The sequence below is a fragment of the Odocoileus virginianus genome, chromosome 18 (assembly GCF_023699985.2).
Source record: "Odocoileus virginianus isolate 20LAN1187 ecotype Illinois chromosome 18, Ovbor_1.2, whole genome shotgun sequence".
Classification (NCBI taxonomy): domain Eukaryota; kingdom Metazoa; phylum Chordata; class Mammalia; order Artiodactyla; family Cervidae; genus Odocoileus; species Odocoileus virginianus.
Window position 1 is genome coordinate 53,307,590 of NC_069691.1, and position 21,916 is coordinate 53,329,505.

The 21,916-nt window shown below is 37.6% G+C and overlaps 1 protein-coding gene across 11 annotated transcripts in view; it reads left to right on the plus strand.

Annotated features, from left to right (window-relative positions):
- NEK1 (NIMA related kinase 1) overlaps positions 1 to 21,916 on the plus strand; it is a 127,102-nt gene that overhangs the window by 99,703 nt on the left and 5,483 nt on the right. For 10 of the 11 annotated variants that reach the window (XM_020904350.2, XM_020904352.2, XM_020904351.2 and 7 more), the window contains 5 exons: positions 8,623 to 8,711; positions 9,997 to 10,244; positions 16,299 to 16,441; positions 20,266 to 20,477; positions 21,686 to 21,816. In XM_020904350.2, coding sequence (XP_020760009.2) covers positions 8,623 to 8,711; positions 9,997 to 10,244; positions 16,299 to 16,441; positions 20,266 to 20,477; positions 21,686 to 21,816 — 823 coding nt within the window. Of the gene's footprint in view, positions 1 to 8,622; positions 8,712 to 9,996; positions 10,245 to 16,298; positions 16,442 to 20,265; positions 20,478 to 20,600; positions 20,837 to 21,685; positions 21,817 to 21,916 lie in introns of those variants that run through there. The other variant, XM_070480701.1, reaches the window with a different exon arrangement.

A 21,916-nucleotide genomic window follows, 5' to 3' on the forward strand; every position in this document is an offset into this window, starting at 1 on the left:
AGGCTAATTACTTTACAATATTGAAGTGGTTTTTGTCATACATTGACATGAATCAGCCATGGATTTACATGTATTCCCCATCCCGATCCCCCCTCCCACCTCCCTCTCTACCCGATCCCTCTGGGTCTTCCCAGTGCACCAGGCCCGAGCACTTGTTTCATGCATCCAGCCTGGGCTGGTGATTTGTTTCACCCTAGATAATATACATGTTTCGATGCTGTTCTCTCGAAACATCCCACCCTCACCTTCTCCCACAGAGTCCAAAATTCTGTTCTGTACATCTGTGTCTCTTTTTATGTCTTGCTTATAAGGTTATCATTACCATCTTTCTAAATTCCATATGTGTGTGTTAGTATACTGTAATGGTCTTTATTTTTCTGGCTTACTTCACTCTGTATAATGGGCTCCAGATTCATCCATCTCATTAGAACTGATTCAAATGAATTCTTTTTATCGGCTGAGTAATATTCCATGGTGTATATGTACCACAGCTTCCTTATCCATTCGTCTGCTGATGGGCATCTAGGTTGCTTCATGTCCTGGCTATTATAAACAGTGCTGCAATGAACATTGGGGTGCACGTGTCTCTTTCAGATCTGGTTTCCTCAGTGTGTATGCCCAGAAGTGGGATTGCTGGGTCATATGGCAGTTCTATTTCCAGCTTTTTAAGGAATCTCCACACTGTTCTCCATAGCGGCTGTACTAGTTTGCATTCCCACCAACAGTGTAAGAGGGTTTCCTTTTCTCCACACCCTCTCCAGCATTTATTGCTTGTAGACTTTTGGATAGCAGCCATCCTGACTGGCATATAATGGTACCTCATTGTGGTTTTGATTTGCATTTCTCTGATAATGAGTGATGTTGAGCATCTTTTCATGTGTTTGTTAGCCATCTGTATGTCTTCCTTGGAGAAATGTCTGTTTAGTTCTTTGGCCCATTTTTTGATTGGGTCATTTATTTTTGGACTTCCCTTGTGGCTCAGATGGTAAAGATCCACCTGCAATGTGAGAGACCTGGGTTTGATCTTTGGGTTGAGAAGATCCCCTGGAGAAGAGAAAGGCTACTCACTCCACTATTCTTGCCTGAGAATTCCATGGACAGAGGAGCCTGGAGGTTTACAGTCCGTAGGGTCACGAAGAGTCAGGCACGACTGAGCGCCTTTCACCTTCACTTTTAAATATAGTTGTTATTATAAGGCACAGAGTTTTTTTCCACCATTTTATGTCAGTAATTGGAGAATTTTTTCATATTAATACGCAGAGGGCTTCCTCTTTTGCTACTTTAAGGGTACATAGTGTTCCAATATATGGATATATCATAGTATATAGTTGTATTTGCAACTATAAATATATAGTATTTATATATTTATTTAGTTTCTATTTACATAGTAAATAGTTGCTATATATTTACATAGTATGTAGTTGCTATTACAGATGATGCTACAGTGGATAACCTTTAGTGAGCTTAATTTGCATGTATATAAATATAGTCGCCTCCCCTTCCCACCCGATTCAAGCTTTCATCTAAGCTGTGCACTGTTACTGGTAAGCTTATTCCTGGCTATATTATCTTGTGATTATTTTATAAGTGATAATTGTTCCTCTGTGAGATCGTGGAACTAAAAGGTGGTTTATATGAAAGCTTTCACTTTCTTTACGTTGGTTTTGTTCCCACTCTCTTATTGGTATCCTACTACTGTTCATTTAGACTTTCAGTTGAATCTTTTGTATGTTTCATATGCACAATCATATGAAAATAATGATGGCTTTCTGTCTTTCCAGTTTTTTTCATACACATTTCTCTCCAGTAGCATCACTTAGTACATTTTATACAGTTAACTATTAGAAATAGGCTTCTCTCTCTTGTTCTTAACTTCAGTGAAATATTTCTAATATTAAACATAATTAGGCATGACTATAATTTCTAGCTCAAGCAGTGTATACACATTTTCCTGGCTAAAAAGTCTGGAATGTATTACATCAAATGACTTTTTGGCATCATGTAATTGTTTTATCTATCAGCATAATAAGTTAATAGGTTACCTAATATTGAACTATCCTGCATATCTTAGTAAACTCTGCTTGGTCTTCTGTTTGCTAATTTTAATGTACTTCTGTTTGCTAATACTTCATTTTGTGATTTTTTTTTTGCCATTAATTTTTTAAATTAATTTTTATTGGAGTATAATTTTTATTGGAGTTGATTTACAATGTTGTATTAGTTTCAGCTGTACAGCAGAGTGAATCAAATACACATATACCCACTCTTTTAGATTCTGTGCCCATGTGGTCCGTTACAGAGTACTGAGTAGAGTTCTCTGTGCTATAAGCAAGTTCTTATTTATCTGTTTTGTATATAGTAGTGTGTGTATCTCAACCCTTCTTCCAGTTTACCCCCCTCCCTTACCCCCTGGTCATTGTGAGTTTGTTTTCTACAGTTGTGTCTTTATTTCTGTTTTATAAATAAGTTCATTTGTACCTTTTTTTTTTAATTCCGCATAGAAGCACTATCATATATTTGTCTTTCTCAGTCTGACTTACTTCACTCAGTATGACAATTTCAGGATTTTTGTATTAGTACTCAGGAGAGTCCTCTTATAGTTCCCTTTTGTCTGGGAAATCACTGTCATATTTTGGTGTTCTTGTTACCTTCCTTCTTAAAATAATAATTGGAAGTTCATTCCTTTGCTCTGCTCATAACAAGGGATGTCAGATGTTTTCTGTAAAGGGCCAAATACTGAACTTTTTTGGCCCTGTCGACCATATGCTCTGTGATGTGGCTATTCGGTGCTGTCTTTGATCTGCAAAAGCAACCATAGGTAACACATAAACAGGTGAGTGCGGCTGCTCCAGTGCAACTTTATCTGTGAAAACAGGAGGTGGGCTGGACTTGGACATGGATACAGAGAAGCATGTGCAAGAACGTTTATTTCAGGAGAGTCACAGGAAATCATTTGAAATAGTCTGATCACTAATAAGGAAGTGGCTAAAAACACTGTTCTAAGTATCTTGCTGAGCTATTTCAGGTCCTAAAAGATAATACTGTTAAAGTGCTATACTCAATATGCCAGCAAATTTGGAAAGCTCAGCAGTGGCCGCAAGACTGGAAAAGGTCAGTTTTCATTCCAATCTCAAAGAAAGGCAATGCCAAAGAATGTTCAAACTACTGTACAATTACACTCATTTCACAAGCTAGCAAGGTAATGCTCAAAATCCTTCAAGCTAGGCTTCAACAATACATGAACCAAGAACTTCCAGATGAACAAATTGGATTTAGAAAAGGCAGAGGAATCGGAGATCAAATTGCTAACATCTGTTGGATCATAGAAAAAGCAAGGGAATTAAAAAAATACCTACTTCTACTTCACTGACAATGCTAAAGCCTTTGACAGTTTATCACAGCAAATGGTGGAAAATTCTTAAGAGATGGGAATATCACATCACCTTACCTGTCTCTTGAGAAAACTGTATGCAGAACAAGAAGCAACAGTTAGAGCCAGACATGGAACAATGGACTGGTTCAAAGTTGGAAGGAGTACATTAAGGGTGTATATTGTCCCCCTGCTTATTTAACTTACATGCAGAGTGCGAAGTTGCTCAGTTTGTCCAACTCTTTGCAACCCCATGGACTGTAGCCTACCAGGCTCCTTTCTCCATGGAATTTTCCAGGCAAGAGTACTGGAGTGGGTTGCCATTTCCTTCTTCAGGGGATCTTCCCAATCCAGGGATCAAACCTGGGTCTCCCACATTGCAGGCAGACACTTTACCATCTGAGCCACCTGGGAAGGCCTATATGCAGAGTCCATCATGCCAAATGTGGGGTTGGATGAATCACAAGCTGGAATCAAGATTGCTGGGAGAAACAGCAAACTCTGACATGTATATGATGTCACTCTAATGGCAGAAAGTGAAGAGGAACTGAAGAGCCTCTTGATGAAAGTGAAAGAGGAGAGGGAAAAATCTGGCTTAAAACTCAGCATTCAAAAAACTAAGATCATGGCATCCATCATGGCAGAGATGGGGAAAAAATGGAAGCAGTGACAGATTTTATTTTCTTGGGCTTCAGAATCACTGTAGGTGGTCACTGCAGCCATGAAATTAAAAGACATTTGCACCATGGAAGAAAAGCTTTGACATACCTAGATACTTTAAATCTGCATATTAAAAAGCAGAGATATCACTTTGCTGACAAAGGTCCATCTAGACAAAGCTGTGGTTTTCCAGTAGTCATGTGCAGATGTGAGAGTTGGACCATAAAGAAGGATGAGTGCTGAAGAATTGATGCTTTTGAACTGTGGTGCTGGAGAAAACTCTTGAGAGTCCCTTGGACTGCAAGGAGATCAAATCAGTCAATCCTAAAGGAACTCAACCCTGAATATTCATTGGAAGGACTGATGCTGAAACTCCAATACTTTGGCCACCTGATGCAAAAAACTAACTCATTGGAAAAGACCCTGATGCTGAGAAAGATTGAGGGCAGGAGGAGAAGGGGGTGACAGAGGATGAGATGTTTGGATGGCATCACCAACTCAATGGACATGAGTTTGAGCAAACTCTGGAAGATGCTGAAGGACAGGCAAGCCTGGTGTGCTGCAGTCCGTGGGTTTACAAAGCGTCGAATACAACTTAGCAAAGTCACAACAACAAAGTATACTGTGTAATGGGTAGTAGGCAGCACTGAAATTAAATGGACCTCCTTGTATAAATACAGAAATATGTCCAGAGTATTTGATGATCTGATGATATTGAATAAAAAGCATTTCCATATATTAGAACAATACTGTGATAATCCTATAAAATGTTCTTAAGTGCATATATAGATTTATATAAATTTAGGGGTAAAGTATAGTGAGATGTATATAAAACTGATAATAGTAAAAGCAACTGGGATTTTGATTGTTTAGGGAAATCCTAAAAGGAAAAAACTTTTTCATTGAGATAAATATATAAATATATTTATTTATATAATTTTATCATTTTAATAATTTTGAAGTGTACAATGTTATACTCTGTTTCCAATACATTTTTCTCGACCCCAGTGGAACCTTTGTACCTGCAAGCACCCACTTTTCATGTTCACCTCCCCAGCTCCTGCCACCACTGATCTGCCTTCATGGATTTGCCTATTCTGGACATTTCCTGTAGAATCACAGTATGTGGCTTTTTGTATCTGCCTTCCCTTACTTAGCATACTGCTTTCAGGGCTTGTCTGTGTTGTAGGATGTATCAGTTCTTCATTCTTTTTCATGAGTAATATTCCTTATATGACTATACCCTATATTTTTATACATTGTGCAGTTGATAGCATTCAGCAGATGATGGTGGTCATTTCCAAGGTAGTTTCTGCCTTTTGCCTGTTTTGAATAGTGCTTCTGTAAACATTGTGTACAAGCCTTTGTACATCTGTATTCAGTTCTTTTGAGTATATATCCAGAGTGGATTTGCTGTAGCAAATGGTATTTTATATTTCCCTTTTTGAGGACTCAAGGATTACATTTTAAATGAAAAAATATATTACTTGTATGATTAAAAATAAATAACATTTTAAAATAAAAATAAGAGTTACTCAAAATTTAAAACTGAAAAAGTTAAAAATTATTTAAATTTGAAATGAACTAAATGAGTTCACATTTATGGGGCTTCCCAGGTGGTGCTAGTAGTGAAGAACCCGCCTGTCAATGCAGAAGACATAAAAGATGTGGGTTTGATCGCTGGATTGGAAAGATCTCCCGGAGGAGTAAATAGCAACCCATTCCAGTATTCTTGCCTGGAAAATCTGGTGAATAAAGGAGTCTTGCAGGCTACAGTCCATGGGGTTCCAAAGAGTTGGACCCAACTGAAGTGACTCAGCAGCAGAAAAAGTACTAGCAAAATTAAAATTGCCTTATAATCAAAAAAAGAAAAACCATCTCCAAGAAAAAGAAGTGCATAATGCTAAATGGTTGTCTGAGGAGGCCTTACAAATAGCTGAGAAAAGAAGAGAAGCAAAAGGAAAAAGAGAAAAGGAAAGATATACCCATTTGAATGCAGAGTTCCAAAGAATAGCAAGGAGCGATAAGAAAGCCTTTCTAAATGATCAATGCAAAGAAATAGAGGAAAACAATAGAATGGGAAAGACTAGAGATCTGTTCCAAGAAAATCAGAGATACAAAGGGAACATTTCCTGCAAAGATGGGCTCAATAAAGGACTGAAATGGTATGGACCTAACAGAAGCATAAGATGTTAAGAAGAGGTGGCAAGAATACATAGAGGAACTATACAAAAAAAAATCTTAATGACCCAGATAACCACATGGTGTTATCACTCACCTAGAGCCAGACATCCTGGAATGCAAAGTCAAGAGGGCCTTAGGAAACATACGAGCAAAGCTAGTGAAGGTGACGGAATACCAGCTGAGCTATTTCAAAACTTAAAAGATGGTGCTGTTAAAAGTGCTGCACTCAGTACGCCAGCACATCTGGAAAGCTCAGCAGTGGCCACAGGACTGGAGAAGGTCAGTTTTCACTCCAATCCCAAAGAAAGGTAATGCCAAAGAATGTTCAAACTACCACAGAATTGTACTCGTCTTACACGCTAGCAAAGTAATGCTGAAAATTCTCCAAGCAAGGCTTCAGTAGTACGTGAACCAAGAACTTCAACTGGATTGAGAAAAGGCAGAGGAACCAGAGGTCAAATTGTCAACATCTGTTGGATCACAGAAAAAGCAAGAGAATTCCAGAAAAGCATCTACTTCTGCCGTACTGACTATGCCAAAGCCTTTGACACTGGGTCACAACAACATACTATGGAAAATTCTTAAAGAGATGGGAATACCAGACCACCTGACCTGCCTCCTGAGAAATCTATATGCAGGTCAAGAAGCAACAGTTAGAACTGAACATGGAACAACGGACTGGTTGAAAATTAGGAAAGAAGTATGTAGGCTGTATATTGTCACCCTGCTTATTTAACTTATATGCAGAGTACATCATGCAAAATGCCGGGTTGGGTGAAGCACAAGCTGGAATCAAGTTTGCCAGGAGAAATATCAATAACCTCAGATAATGCAGGTGAAACCACCCTTATGGCAGAAAGTGAAGAGGAACTAAAGAGCCTCTTGATGAAAGTGAAAGAGGAGAGTGAAAAGCCTGGCTTAAAACTCAGCATTCAGAAAACTAAGATCTTGGCATCTGGTCCCATCGCTTCATGGCAGATAGAAGGGGAAACAGGAAAAACAGTGAGGGACTTGGCTCCAAAGTCACTGCAGTTAGTGACTGCAGCCATGAAATTAAAAGACTTGCTCTTTGGAAGAAAAGGTATGACCAACCTAGACAGCATATTAAAAAGCAGAGACATTGCTTTGCCAACAAAGTTCTGCTTAGTCAAAACTATGATTTTTCCAGTAGTCATGTATGGATGTGAAAGTTGGACCATAAAGAAAGCTGAGTGCTGTAGAATTGATGCTTTTGAACTATGGTGTTGAAGAAGACTCTTGAGAGTCCCTTGGACTGCAAGGAGATCAAACCAGTCCATCCTAAAGGAAATCAGTCCTGAATATTAATTGGAAGGACTGATGCTGAAGCTGAAACTTCAATACTTTGGCCACCTGATACGAAGAACTAACTTATTGGAAAAGACCCTGATGCTGGAAAAGTTTGAGGGTAGGAGAAGAAGGGGATGACAGAGGGTGAGATGTTTGGATGTCATCACCAACTCAATGGACATGAGTTTGAGCACACACTGGGAGATGCTGAAGGACAGGCAAGCCTGGTTGCTGCAGTCCATGGGGTTACAAAGAGTCGAACATGACTTAGCAACTGAACTGAACTATAACCGAAAGCCCAGAAATAAATTATTGGTACCTTTTGGAATATGCTCTTCTCATCTTTATAATTTTGTTAGCAAATAGTGCATGAATTTAGTTCCCAACATTTATTGAGAGAAAAATTATGAGTTCTTTACATAAATCAGTTCACTCCCTTTAAGAGTTAAAACATTTTTATACAAACTATTCTTTTTATTTTACTGTGCTGAACAGCGTTGTGTCAAATCTAACATATCATTTGGTCTGAAAGTTACTTTACTTACTTAATAATATATCTTGACCCTTGATGCATATCCGGTTATACAGATTTGTACTTTGTTTTTTAAATAGTTGCAAAGTATTTCATGGTATTAGTATCTTATAATCGTGTTCTGTTTTCTGCTATTAGGAGGCATTTTGATTCATTAAAATGGCAGTTCTTAAACATTACAACATTTTGCTATAATGGGATACATTTTGCTCTAAAGGGATACAGTTTGCTCAGCCATATCCCTCAAAGTTCCTAACACACAGGGCTAGGGCAAGGCCTGAGAATTTGCATTCCAGACAGGTTCCCATGTGTTACAGGCATCTAGGGGCTTCACTTTGGGAACCATTGTGATGAGAATGTGGAGGCTGGTGTCGAGAATGAGCATGACTGGTGGAGGCTTGAACAACTGAAGGGTAGGATGTGCTTGTGAGGGCCGCTGTAAGTGAGAATAATATTTGGAAGTGGGATCACAGGACGCTAGTGACCTGTGCTCTACTTGTCTGTGTTTGAGAGTACTTGTATTGCAGGTAAATTTTGCTTTTGTAACTGGTGTATCTGTTTATGGCAGGTTGGAAGATAGGATCACCATTCAGCAAACTGAACTTTCTGAAGATAAAGCCCTGAGCAGTGTGGATCACGTTAGTGAGGTTCACGTAGGTGAGCATCACAGCATTGGCCTGATTACTTTCTCGAAGGTTGTTAGCACTAACCTGTTCCATTTGGACTGTATGTTAATAGAGAGCATTGCTTATCATTCACCTTAATCACTTAAAAAATGTTATAGACATAGTGCATTGGACTCTGTATTTATTTTTTATTACATTTTTGGAGTATAGTTGATTTATAATACTATATTAGCTTCAGGTGCATAGCCTAGTGATTCATCTTTTTAAATTTGCAGGTTAGATTCCATTATAGGTTATTACAAGATACTGGGAATTGTTCCTGTGTGACAGTAGGTCCTTGTTGGTTATTTATTTTGTGCAGAATACAAAATAAGTAATAATTGTTAATGATTTATAAAATATATCACTATTAATATCTATATAATTATTGCAATAGTTATATAATTATTATAATTAATACTAATTAATCCCATACTCCTTATTTGTCCCTCCCCATCCCTCTCCCTTTTGCTTTATACATGTTTGTTTTCCATGTCTGTGAGTCTGTTTCTATTTTGTATATAGATTCATTGGTATTATTTTTTGAATTCCACATATAATGATATCATACAGTATTAATCTTTCTATTTCGTATATAGATTCATTGGTATTATTTTTTGGATTCCACATATAATGATATCATACAGTATTAATCTTTCTCTATCTGACTTATTTCACTAAGCTTTATATTCTCTGAATCCATCTATGTAGCTGCAAATGGCAGGATTTTATTCTTTTTTATGGTTGCTGTACTCTGCATTTGTAAACCTGTATTGTTTGTCAGTGTGGGCAATAAAACCTTTTTGATCAGTTTTCTTGCTGAATGTTCAAAACAAAAAGAATTGTTTGCCAAAGCTAAGCCATTATCTGAGGACATTAAATAAGTGGTCTTCTTATTTCTAATAGTATTAATTAAAATATAAGAAGTACAGTTTTTTAATATCTTACCTATAGGAATGAAGTTAAACTGGATCTGTTAAGTATGAGTGTTTAAACAGTATTTTCTCACATGTCCTTGGATTTGTGTCTACGTTTTCTAACTTCCGATATAATGGAAGTATGTAACAAATTAAATCTCCTTTCTGATAATAAAACATACCCTGGAGTTGAAGATTATTTGTAAGGTAGTGAAATCACATATATATTTTGACTTTGTTTTTCTGATAGACATGTAGTTTCTTACCTATAATTCATGTTAAATACTGAACTTTTTCATTATCACTTAGAAAGCTGAGTATTGTATAGACTGTTCATGTAATCTTTCCTTTATTCCACAGAACCTGGAGTGGATGATTCTCCACCCTCTAAGCGTGATATAGATAAATCTATGCAACCGGAACCATTTTTCCATAAAGTGGTTTATTCTGAGCATCTGAAAGCAGGTTCTCAGGTTCAGTCAGTTCTCTGTTCACCAGAAGAATCCTTTCCACTTCGATCTCACTCTGATTCACCACCAAGAAATAAAAAACAGAATTCCTTGCTGATTGGACTTTCAACTGGTCTGTTTGATGCAAACAACCCAAAGGCAAGTATGCTCCTCAAATGGAAAACTGTCCATTTGATAGCATTTCACATTTATTATTTTTCTTTGATAAACTATAATATTGACTTTATTTTTCTTTTTATCTATTTATTTTTTTACTTTTTGACCGTGCCATGTTTCATGTGGGATCTTAGTCCCCTGATCAGGGATAGAATCTGTGCCTCCCTTCAGTGGCGTCAGGGAGCCTTAACCTCTGGACCGCCAGGAAATTCCCCAAAGTTCTTTTTTTTCAATGTTAAGTCATTCTGTGTTTGTGTCCTTTTTTCTATTAAAGGAAATCCTTCTTAATCTTTGGAGCCTAACCTCCCTCAGCCTCTTTTTTCTTCTCTGGCCTGTGTCGTGTACTTCTTTCTCTGAGATGGGCCATTCCATCTGCACACATGCTCTGATGGTTCCCATAGTGAATGGTAAACTTCCGTGAGCTCACAGCCTCCTCATCTCACACCCCACAGCTCTTTGATGTGTCTTTGCTTTTTCCTCTCCGCTCATTTCCCAGTACATCATAGTGTGGCTGTGAGCCACTCCATTGAAGCTGCTGCTGCCAAGATCATCACTTACCAGCAGATATCCTATGCCCTTTTCTTTCAACAGTTGAAATACACTCTTCTTTTGTAATTATTTTATTTGTTGCCTTCTGGCATATCTTGTGTCACTCCCCAGTTTCCTTTGCTGCAGTGACTGCTACTAACAGATCTCCTTAAGAGGGTGTAGATTCTTCTGTCAATGTCAAGAATTAAGTCCAGTGTTAGTGTTCATGCTTTCTTTGTCTTTACTGATTTTTTTTTTTTTTTTTTTGGTCTTTAATACTTTCACATTAACTCTTAGTTGCTGAGAATAGACTATTGAAATTTTTAACTACACTTGGATAATTATGTGTTTCTTCTTTCTGTCCTGTCAGCTTTTGCTCTATGTATTTTGAAGCTCTGTTATTGAGTGAGTAAGAATTTAGTTTTCTGGATGAATTGATACATTTATTGTTAGGAAGTGTCTCTGTGGGAAAGTGTGATTCAGGTCTTCTGTATCCTTCCTTGTTTATCAATTACTGGGAAAGCACTGTTGAAATTTCCAGTCAGTTGAATATAAATTAATAATATCTTCTTAATAAATTGACCCCTTTATCATTATGAAATGACTCAGTCTATCCCTAGACCTACCCCCTTGTTCTGAAATGTACTTTGCCTCCTGGTTTTAATATATAGTCATTCTAGCTTCCTAATGCTTAGTGTTTACAAGGAATAGATTTTTACATCCTTTTTTTTAAATTTATATTTTTGTGTAAGGTTATTTATTTACTTATTGTGTGATCTGGGCTTTGTTGCCATACACAGGCTTTCTCTAGTTGCAGTGCGTGGGGACACTCTTCCTTGCAGTTTGTAGACTTCTCATTACAGTGGCCTCTCTTGTTGCACAGCATGGGTTCCTGGCAAGCAGGCTTCAGTAATTGTGGCACACAGGCTTAGTTGTTCCGCATCATGTGGAATCCACCCAGACCAGGAATCAAACCTGTGTTCTTGCATTGGCAGGTAAATTCCTAATCCCCAGACCACCATGGAAGTCCCTACATCCTTTCCATCAGACTTATTTCATATAGATTTCTTGTAGTTGTCATGTAATTGAGTCTTGCTTATTAACCATATGATAGTCATTTAATCAAAGTGATTGGGTCATTTATATTTAATGTAATTTTTGATATTATCAATATGATTGAATTAAACATCATTTTGCTATTTGTTTTCTATTTGTCTCATTTCTTTTTGGTTCCTTTTTTGCTTTTATTCTCTCTTTTTGATTGAGTTTTTTAGTGTTTTATCTCTATTATCATTTTACTATTTTCTATTTGTTTCGTTTCTTTTTGGTTCCTTTTTTGCTTTTATTCTCCCTTTTTGATTGAGTTTTTTAGTGTTTTATCTCTACTGTTTGCTTTTGGTAGACTTCTCAGTTTTCAGTATACATCTTTAGATTATCACAGTCTCTATTCAAATAATATTATGCCACTTCATTTATAGCATCAGAATCTTACAACAGTACATTTCCATTTCCACTCTCTTGCCTGTCCTTTGTGGAATTGTCATGTTTTTTATTTCTGTATGATAAATTCCACAGTACATTTCTATATGTTTGCTTTAAGCATTCAATTATCTTTTAGAGAAAGTTAATATTATGACAGGAAGTCTTTTATATTTACATATTAACCATTCTTCATCACTTACTGTAGAATTTGAAGAAATGTGGGTTCAATACATGGGTCAGGAGAATCCCCTGGAGGAGGAAATGGCAACCCACTCCAGTATTCTTGCCTGGGAAATCCCATGAACAGAGGAGTCTGGAGGGCTACCGTCCATGGGGTTTCAGCGAGTCAGACACAACTGAGTGACTGAGCACATACACGTTATTTTTCTATCACTTTAAAAAGTTCTTTGAACACCTCGTAGGTAGCCCTGTTGGTAATGAATTTTTTTCAACTTTTGTTTATTTAAAAACATTTTAGTTTCACTTTTACTTTGAAGGAGCATTTCCACTAGATCTAGACTTACATTGTCTTCTGGGCTGCATTGTTTCTGACAGGAAACACCATATATAAAGTGGCAGCTTTCATAAGACAATTGTAATAGAGTATCTATAGAATTGAAAGTGTAACACATAAATGATTATTGAAGGTAAATTTGTAATGGGTCAAGGTAAAGTAGTTTAAAGATGAGATCCCACAATCTACCAGCCCAGGTTGGGTGCATGAGACAAGTGCTCGGGCCTGGTGCATTGGGAAGACCCAGAGGGATCGGGTGGAGAGGGAGGTGGGAGCGGGGATCTGGATGGGGAATACATGTAAATCCATGGCTAATTCATTTCAATGTATGACAAAAACCACTGCAATGATGTAACGTAATTAGCCTCCAACTAATAAAAATAAATGGAAAAAATAAATAAATAAAGATGAGATCTCACAATCTGAGTTACATAAGGATAGACACTAGCTTGCCCAGTGGTAAACCAGCTTGTCCTTACCACTCGACCTTCCTTATCTAATGGAGTAGTGAATAAGGGGTTGAGAGAGACCAGATGTGTTCCACTGATACTTTCTCAAATGGGGAGTAGAGTGGAAGACTGATCTCTATAAAGACTTGAGAATTTCTTGCCTTGGTACAGCACATACACAGTCGGGGGAAGTATTAATGTACAGTTCACAAAGAGCACAAGTGCCTTAAATGTCTTCTTTTGATTTGCTAAACTATCAGTTCTTAGATAATGTCCATAATTTTTGCCTTTGTTAAATGTTCATAATGTTTTATTATTCTTTTTTTCATTTATTTTTATTAGTTGGAGGCTAATTACTTTACATCATTGCAGTGGTTTTTGTCATACATTGAAATGAATTAGCCATGGAATTACATGTATTCCCCATCCCAGTCCCCCCTCCCACCTCCCTCTCCACCTGATCCCTCTGGGTCTTCCCAGTGCACCAGGCCCAAGCACCTGTCTCATGCATCCAACCTGGGCTGGTGATCTGTTTCACCCTAGATAATATACATGTTTCGATGCTGTTCTCTTGAAACATCCCACCCTCGCCTTCTCCCACAGAGTCCACAAGTCTGTTCTATACATCTGAGTCTCTTTTTCTGTTTTGCATATAGGGTTATCGTTACCATCTTTCTAAATTCCATATATATGTGTTAGTATACTGTATTGGTCTTTATCTTTCTGGCTTACTTCCCTCTGTATAATGGGCTCCAGTTTCATCCATCTCCTTAGAACTGATTCAAATGAATTCTTTTTAATGGCTGAGTAATATTCCAGTTCATAATGTTTTAATGTTTTAATTCCATTTTTAGCCTTGTTTATGGGTTGAAGTGAGCAAATATTTGTAGAAGCTATTTTGAGGGTTTAGTGTTATAGTGAATTGCAGTAGGTAGACGTTAAACAAATGTGCTCATCATGAACAATTTTGTAGTATAATTGGAGAATAATACATAATTTTATATGAAAAATACTACAGATGAAAAACTGAGTTGATAGAATTAAGTAGCATTTCATGTGAAGTTCTACTTAGTGCAACTAGTACTTAATTCATTCACTTTTTACATGGTTGTCTTCATTGTCAAGAAAAAATAGAACCAAGGACGAGAAATCTAAAAGAACTGCATTTTTAAAAATGTTTTGAGGTTTTCTAAAACTTTGTTTTCCATAAAGATGAGATTTTCTCACAATCTGAGAGGATTTATAGTGGTACCAAATGTTTGCTGCAAAATTATGCTACAAAAAATTGTGGAAAAATTAGTCTAACTAGAAATGAAGTAAGATTTCAGGCAACATGTTCTGGATTAGTAGCTATTTTCAGGAGGATTTCTTTCTGTGAATGTCAGAACTATAGATTATTATTGAAACAGTATGAAAAAGATCTAGTAGACTCAGAATTACAGAACTGAAAGTGTTCTTATATAAAATTCTTCTGTATGAAGGTGAATATCCTATCTTAAACATTAATAGTCTGTCAGAAAAGACTGGATATTAGGATTTTAAATACAGGACCTGTAGGAACTATTGGATTGATGAGTGTGTAAAACCTGTTCCGAGAGGTACATACCACTTGAAATTTCTAATTTTGTTATTTTGTGTTGGGCTGTGAAGTTTATTTAATGAAGTTTATTCTAATGAAGGAAACTAGAATTGAGGTGATTTTACCAGGGCTAAAATTTATTTCAGCTTAAAAAATACCGTATCCCTTTGTGTGGTCCCCTTGTATTTATATATATAATGCATATATGCTGTTTGTTTTTATTGATCAGCGTGTATCTGGGTAAACTTACTGGCTGCATGTTTTGCAGCCTCTGGGTTTCTGATATACGTGGCTCAAACCATTGGAAGAACAAAGAACTCAAGTGTAAATTTTGCTGACAGTACCATTGTTAAATACTTTAACCAGGCAGTGTACCTGTACCATCTTGTACCACATAATCATTTTTTTTCCCTTTGTGTTCTGTAATATGTAAATTATCTTCAAATAATAGAAATCTAACCTTTTTTATTCTCAAAAGCAGTTTGTACCGGTAGATTTGGCCAAGTGCATATGTTTTCTTACTCAGTTAACACTCTGTGTTCTGCATAGTCTCCCATCTGGTGTTTAGATCTTATCTGGGCCTTACCAGGCATGTTTCAGGCCTTACAGCTTCCCGTAGGGTTGACCCAGCCCCGAGACTGACTTGTCTAGGGGTGTGTATCATAGCCCTGTCTGCCCTTCACTCTGATTGCTGAGAGCGTTGGACAGGGCTATTGCTGTCATTCTGGCCGTGTGGAGCACACACGCACACTTCAAGTGCCTCCCCTGTGCTGTTCTTCCTCACCTCAGTGCGCTCACTTCCTCTCCACCCCATTGCTCCCGGCGCTCCTCAGCATGAACATCGAGTGCCTGTCTTCCCAGCCGTCTCTTCTGGCAGGAAGGGTACCACTCACAGTCCATTGCTCAGGGAGGCAATAGTGGGAACTTCTTTGCTCTAATTGAAGACTTCTGATTTAATCAGTGTTGACCAGTAAGGTAAAGTAATAGAAAGGGCAACCAGTTTGTGTGGGATGGTGCTTAGCCAGTGTGGACGAAAGCACACAGAGCACGTTGGACAGTGTACTTTTCAGAAATTGAAAGGAAGAATCAGCAGACATGCCGTGGCAGAGGGATGGAGAGCTGTGAGTGAGAAAGTCCTGCCCCAGCTCCAGCTCCACCCCACATGCGCTCCCAGACAAAGACCCTCTGTGACTTGTGAAGGCCTCTTCTCAGAGAAACCCAAGCGGAACTTAGGCTTAGTTTGATCTTTGATAAAATACTGAGCTAAAGTTTAAGAGAAATAGATTCTCGGCATAGATTGAGAAGCTTTTAGCTCTAAACTGTTGGTTGATGCATATACATATATATATATATATATGTATGTTATATATATATATATAAATAAAAATAACAAGAGTATTACTAGCTCCAGTTTTCTAATTTTTTCCTCTCATTTTAATTTTCTCTGTCTCACTCCTAATAAGAAATCTGTTCCTTTTTTTCAGATGTTGAGGACATGTTCACTTCCAGACCTCTCCAAACTGTTCAGAACACTGATGGATGTCCCCACTGTGGGAGATGGACGTCAGGACAATCTTGAAATGGAAGATGAGCATGTTAAGGAAGGACCGTCGGACTCTGAGGACATGTGAGCACAATTACCTTTAGATACCGACTCTAACAGGATTTCTGAGTGTACACATGTTCTGGAGAGGGGTGACACACTTCTCAAGCAAGATCTATAGCTGACCTTTCACTACTCCTTTAACTTTTTACAATGTATTTAAAGTACAGTGAAGTAAACTTTACTATGTGTGTCTGCCTCTAAATACTATAACTTAACTTCACTTGAGGAATGTAAGGACATGGTCACCATTGTGTTCTCCTTTTTCTTTTTAATTTTATTTTTTATTTGTTAATTTTAATTAATTATTCATTGATTTTAATGTCATTTATTTTTGCCTTTGCTGGGTATTAGTTGCTGCACATGGGCTTTCACTGGTCATAGCGAGCAGGGGCTACTCTTCCCTGAGGTGTGAGGACGTCTCACTTCAGGGGCCTCTCTTATGGAGATGGCCTCTCAGGGCGTGGGCTTATTAGCTGTGATGCATGGGCTTTGTTGCTCCACTGCATGTGGGATCTTCCTGGACCAGGGACTGAACCTGTGTCACCTGCATTGGCAGTGAATTCTTAGCCACTGGACTACTGGGAAGTTCTCTGTGTTATTGGCCCCTAAGCACCCATCACAATGCTTGACGTGGCTGGTGCTTCACTGAGTCAGCAAGGTGAGGCTGTTTGTAGTGTGAGGCCACATGGTGCAGGGACTGCAGTGGGAAACTGGAAAGAGCTCACTGCTCTTCCCCAGGGAGATGCCAGAAAGCTCTGTCCACACATCTCCACTGGGTGTGACTCCAAACCACAGCAGGGGGAAGTTAGCAGGTGGAATAGGGGTGTGTGTGTGTGTGTGTGTGTGTGTGTGTGTGTGTGTTCATGTGCACACACATACTCACATGTGAGTTCTACATGTAACTTAATTGCTTTCATGTGTGTGTGTGTGTGTGTGTTCATGTGCACACACATACTCACATGTGAGTTCTACATGTAACTTAATTGCTTTCGCGTGTGTGTGTGTGTGTGTGTGTGTGTTCATGTGCACACACATACTCACATGTGAGTTCTACATGTAACTTAATTGCTTTCGCAAAATTCCCCCCTTATTGATTCCTGATGAATCTTACTTAAGCCCGGAGGAAAATTTAACCAACACTTCTAAAAGCAGCAAGAACCGGCAGCACTTAGACAGTAATGCCCTTCACCTCCCCTGATGTCAGTCAGCCTGCTCAGCCGTCTGACACATGTTGCTGACCTTTTGGGGAAATAAAACCAGAGAGGTCGAGAAGTGTATTCAAGTCACCAGGAAAGTACGTTGCCAAATGTTATTGTTTTTATGATTTATTTTTTGATCTTTTGAAATTTCAGTCCAGTTCAGTTCAGTTGCTCAGTCATGTCTGACTCTTTATAACCCCATGGAATTTAAGTTTCTCCTTTTTATATCTGCCTTTCCATAGAAAGAATGTGTGTTTTGATCTGATTGAAAGCTTGGTACCAGATTCACAATTTTTCTCCCTATAATTCTTGAGCCAAGACCACTGTATCTGATGCCTTTTCTTTTCTGTTTTTGTTTTTCTTAAGGCTTGCCTGTTAGTTTTTAAATTTCTAACCAGACTTTATCTTTTCAAGGTTGACTTTTGAATTCCTTGGTGGTCCAGTGGTTAGGACTCCACATTTTTACTGCCAGGGGCCAAGGTTCAGTCCCTGGTTGGAAACTAAGATCCCACAAGCCATGCAACATAGCAAGCAAAAAATAAAAGTTGACTCTTTTTCACATAGAGTTTCGTAGATTTTAGCTGATACCCTCAAAATTTGGAGGAAAAGTCACCTTTTTATCTTTGCTTCTGCTTGGCTATGGTTGCTCATTAAGCACTTTATGTTGTATTTTTATTAAGCCAGTTGGAGAACAGGGCAACATTTCAGCACCTCTGTGGTTGACAAAATCCTGGGTAACAGTATTTTTCCAAAAAATTTTTGTTAAGTAATCAATTTCTATCTGAGTAGCTATAGCTTATTTGTGGATATTCTTTTAATTACTGGTTGATAACAATTTTATTTTCAAATTAAAGTTAGAAGATTTTAATATTATTTTGAAAATTTGGAAACTAAGTTTTTTCCAAGAAAGTTACTCTTGGAAATAGGGAAATTTCACTTGACATTTTTATTTGGGAAACATATTTCTTGATCCAAACTTTATATGGTCACTTATCCAGAAAATCTACTAAAAAGAAAATTCAGGACCAGATTTTAAAGTCCCCGAGACAATTTTTTCAGTGCTCGTATCATAAAAGATCTTAATCTTCTTATTAAAAGGAAAAAGTTGGCTTAAAATTAAACATTCGAAAAACTAAGATCATGGCATCCGGTTCCATTACTTCATGGCAAATAGATGGGGAAACAATGGAAACAGTGACAAACTTTATTTTCCTGGGCTCCAAAATCACTGCAGATGGTGACTGCAGCCATGAAATGAAAAGATACTTGCTCCTTGGAAGAAAAGCTATGACCAACCTAGACAGCATATTAAAAAGCAGAGACATTACTTTGCCAACAAAGGTCCGTCTAGTCAAAGCTATTTCCAGTAGTCATGTATGGGTGTGAGAGTTGGACCATAAAGAAAGCTGAGTGCCGAAGAATTGATGCTTCTGAACTGTGGTGCTGGAGAAGACTCTTGAGAGTCCGCTGTACTGCAGTGGTACCTAGCAGATGTGCATGGTGTGTTAGTATGATAATGAAATGCTAAGCTAAATGCTCTCAGAAGCATGATCCAAAAGATTAGACACTCTTTCTCTTCCTCATTCTGATTAGATCATGTTTGCTTTTCTGTAGCTGCTGCAATGTCAAAGTGTAGGCGTTTGTACACATAAGTACAAAATAAAGGTATTTCTGCATTAAAAATTATTTTTCTGTTAATGAAAGTTTGTATAAGTTCTCATAATAATATTATTTTAGTTCTTCAGTAAATACTTGTTTATTTCATTAGAGTCTAAACTTTAAGAAAGGCCCTTATCAGTCTTGTGTTCTGCTTAATATTGCTTTTCTGCAAGTTGAGATCCTCAATGTGGGTCCCTCATCTTTCAGAGGACTTCAAGCATCTAGCTCTCGAATTAACTCTTAGTCTACAGGTTTTTCCATTTGCTTGCCTCAGGTAGAGAGAGCAGCTCCTCAGGAATGGAGTTGCTGAGTGCTTCTGGGGTCTTGTAGAAGTGAGCAGAAGGCCTAGCACTAAGTCTCATATTTATCATTTATTGACTGTGTGGCTTTGACAAGTCACTTGAGCACTTTGATTCATAGTTCTCATGCTTCTGAAGTGAGTTTTGTGTGGATAAAATTTAAATAATAGGATAAACTGCTTTAGAAATTAAGGTATTATATGAATGTAAGATATTACTTGTGTAAATCAGTTCATTTCCACTTTTGTAATTGAATGAAAGTAGAAGAGGGCATGACCCCCTCACCCCCACCCCAGTGAGGTTGGTGCATATCTGTCATACATCCACACCAAAATTTTGCTGAACCTTTAAAACTATATGAAAATAGAATATTTAGTCTGGCCCTTAAATGTTGAAACATTTTTTTAAAACTTAAGGAGTTAATAATGTTGATAGTTATATGATTCTCTTTGACGAATCAGGACAGCTTTATATAAGCCATCTTTTGGCTTATGTATTCCAGAACATGTATTGTATACTTTATTTATCAGTTGTGTGAATACTTGTTTCCTTTGTTAAATACTACTAATAGGTGTTTTTCAGATCACAACGAGTACTTTTAAATGGAAAGGAGTGTGTGCATATTGAGTTGAAGTAAAATTTCAAAATAAATAAAAGTTTTAGTGATATTTTAACTTTTAAATTTCAGTGTGTTTGAAGAGGCTGACGCAGACTTACAGGAGCTCCAGGCCTCCATGGAGCAGCTGCTGCGGGAGCAGCCAGGGGAGGACTACAGCGAAGAGGAAGAGTCAGGCGTCAAGACTAGTGATGATGCTGAGCAGGCCGCCAATGGCACAGACGTAGGCGAGGAGGATGACAACCCCAGCAGCGAGAGCGCCCTCAACGAGGAGTGGCACTCGGGTGCGTGGTGGCCCTGACGTCGAACAGTGTCTCTCTCTGACCTCTGATACGAGCCACTTCCAGCCTTGAATAGGGCTGACTCTGCTCTGCATCCCTGACTTCTGCTCACTCTCTTTCTCACAGTGTGCATGCATCGTTGCTCCATTTCTTCTCCACTAAAATATGGCTCAGTGCTAAAGAACCTACCTGCCAGTGGAGGAGACGTGGGTTCCAGCCCTGGGTCAGGAAGGTCCCCTGGAGAAGGAAATGGTAACCCACTCCAGTATTCTTGCCTGGGAAACCCCATGGACAGAGGAGCCTGGTGGGCTATTATAGTCCATGGGGTCGCAAAGAACTGGACATGACTTAGTGAGTAAACAATAACAACAACAAAGTATGGAAATGCTTTTTTGAAGCATTTTTATTCTGTTATCCTTCACTTCTTGACTTATTTTCCTGGTTATAAAGATGGTAACTTAGTTTTCTTAGCTGTTTGTGTTTTACAAAGGGCTTCCACATATAGTGCTCAACCAGCAGGATTAAACTAAAAGCAATTTTTAAAACCTTGATACTTTGTTTTTGATTTGAAAATAGTTCCTTATTCATATCATTGACCCTAAGATGCACAGAAAAACTGTGTATTTAAATAATGATTTATCTGGAAAGAAGAGATAATGTGTAAAGGAATAATACTGTATTAATTTTTCTTAGAATTTTTCAAATTACTTTGGTTGAGCATGTACATGACATAAAACTAATAAAGCATTTATAATCATTTGTAGATGCCTTCCAAGTTTTATGATACATATCTTATGTCATCTGCATATTCTTTCATGTTTTGCCCCATATTTAATACCAAGTTTTTAAAAATAGTATTTAGGATTGGTTGCCTTAGTATAGAATATATGGGTATGCGTTTTCCTTTTTTTAAAAACTCAAGTAGCTGACATCTCTTAGAATGTTCTTATTCTTAACCTGATTTACTGCTTATGTCTGTGAAAGAAAACATTTCTAAAGTATCATTGTTATTAAGACATTTATATATACATATGTTGGTTAACTATATACATGACTAGTATTAAAGTGACAGAAAGTTACTATTGAAAATACAAGTAGTCTATCCCAATGACAGTATTCCCTTATAATGGGAGTTGAATAAGTTATGGCAAGAATTATTTTATTCAGTCTTTTAAATCATGAAATGTCTTCTTATTATTTATGTTTTTTAGATAACAGTGATGGGGAGATAACTAGTGAATGTGAATATGATAGTGTCTTTAATCATTTAGAGGAACTGAGACTTCACCTGGAACAGGAAATAGGCTTCGAAAAGTTCTTTGAGGTTTATGAAAAAATAAAGGCAAGTAAAAATATCAGCTAAAACATTTAATTTAATTTTGAAATATTCTGTGTTTGAATTAGTAGTGAAATGGCAGTGATTTTTATTGATCAATAGACTT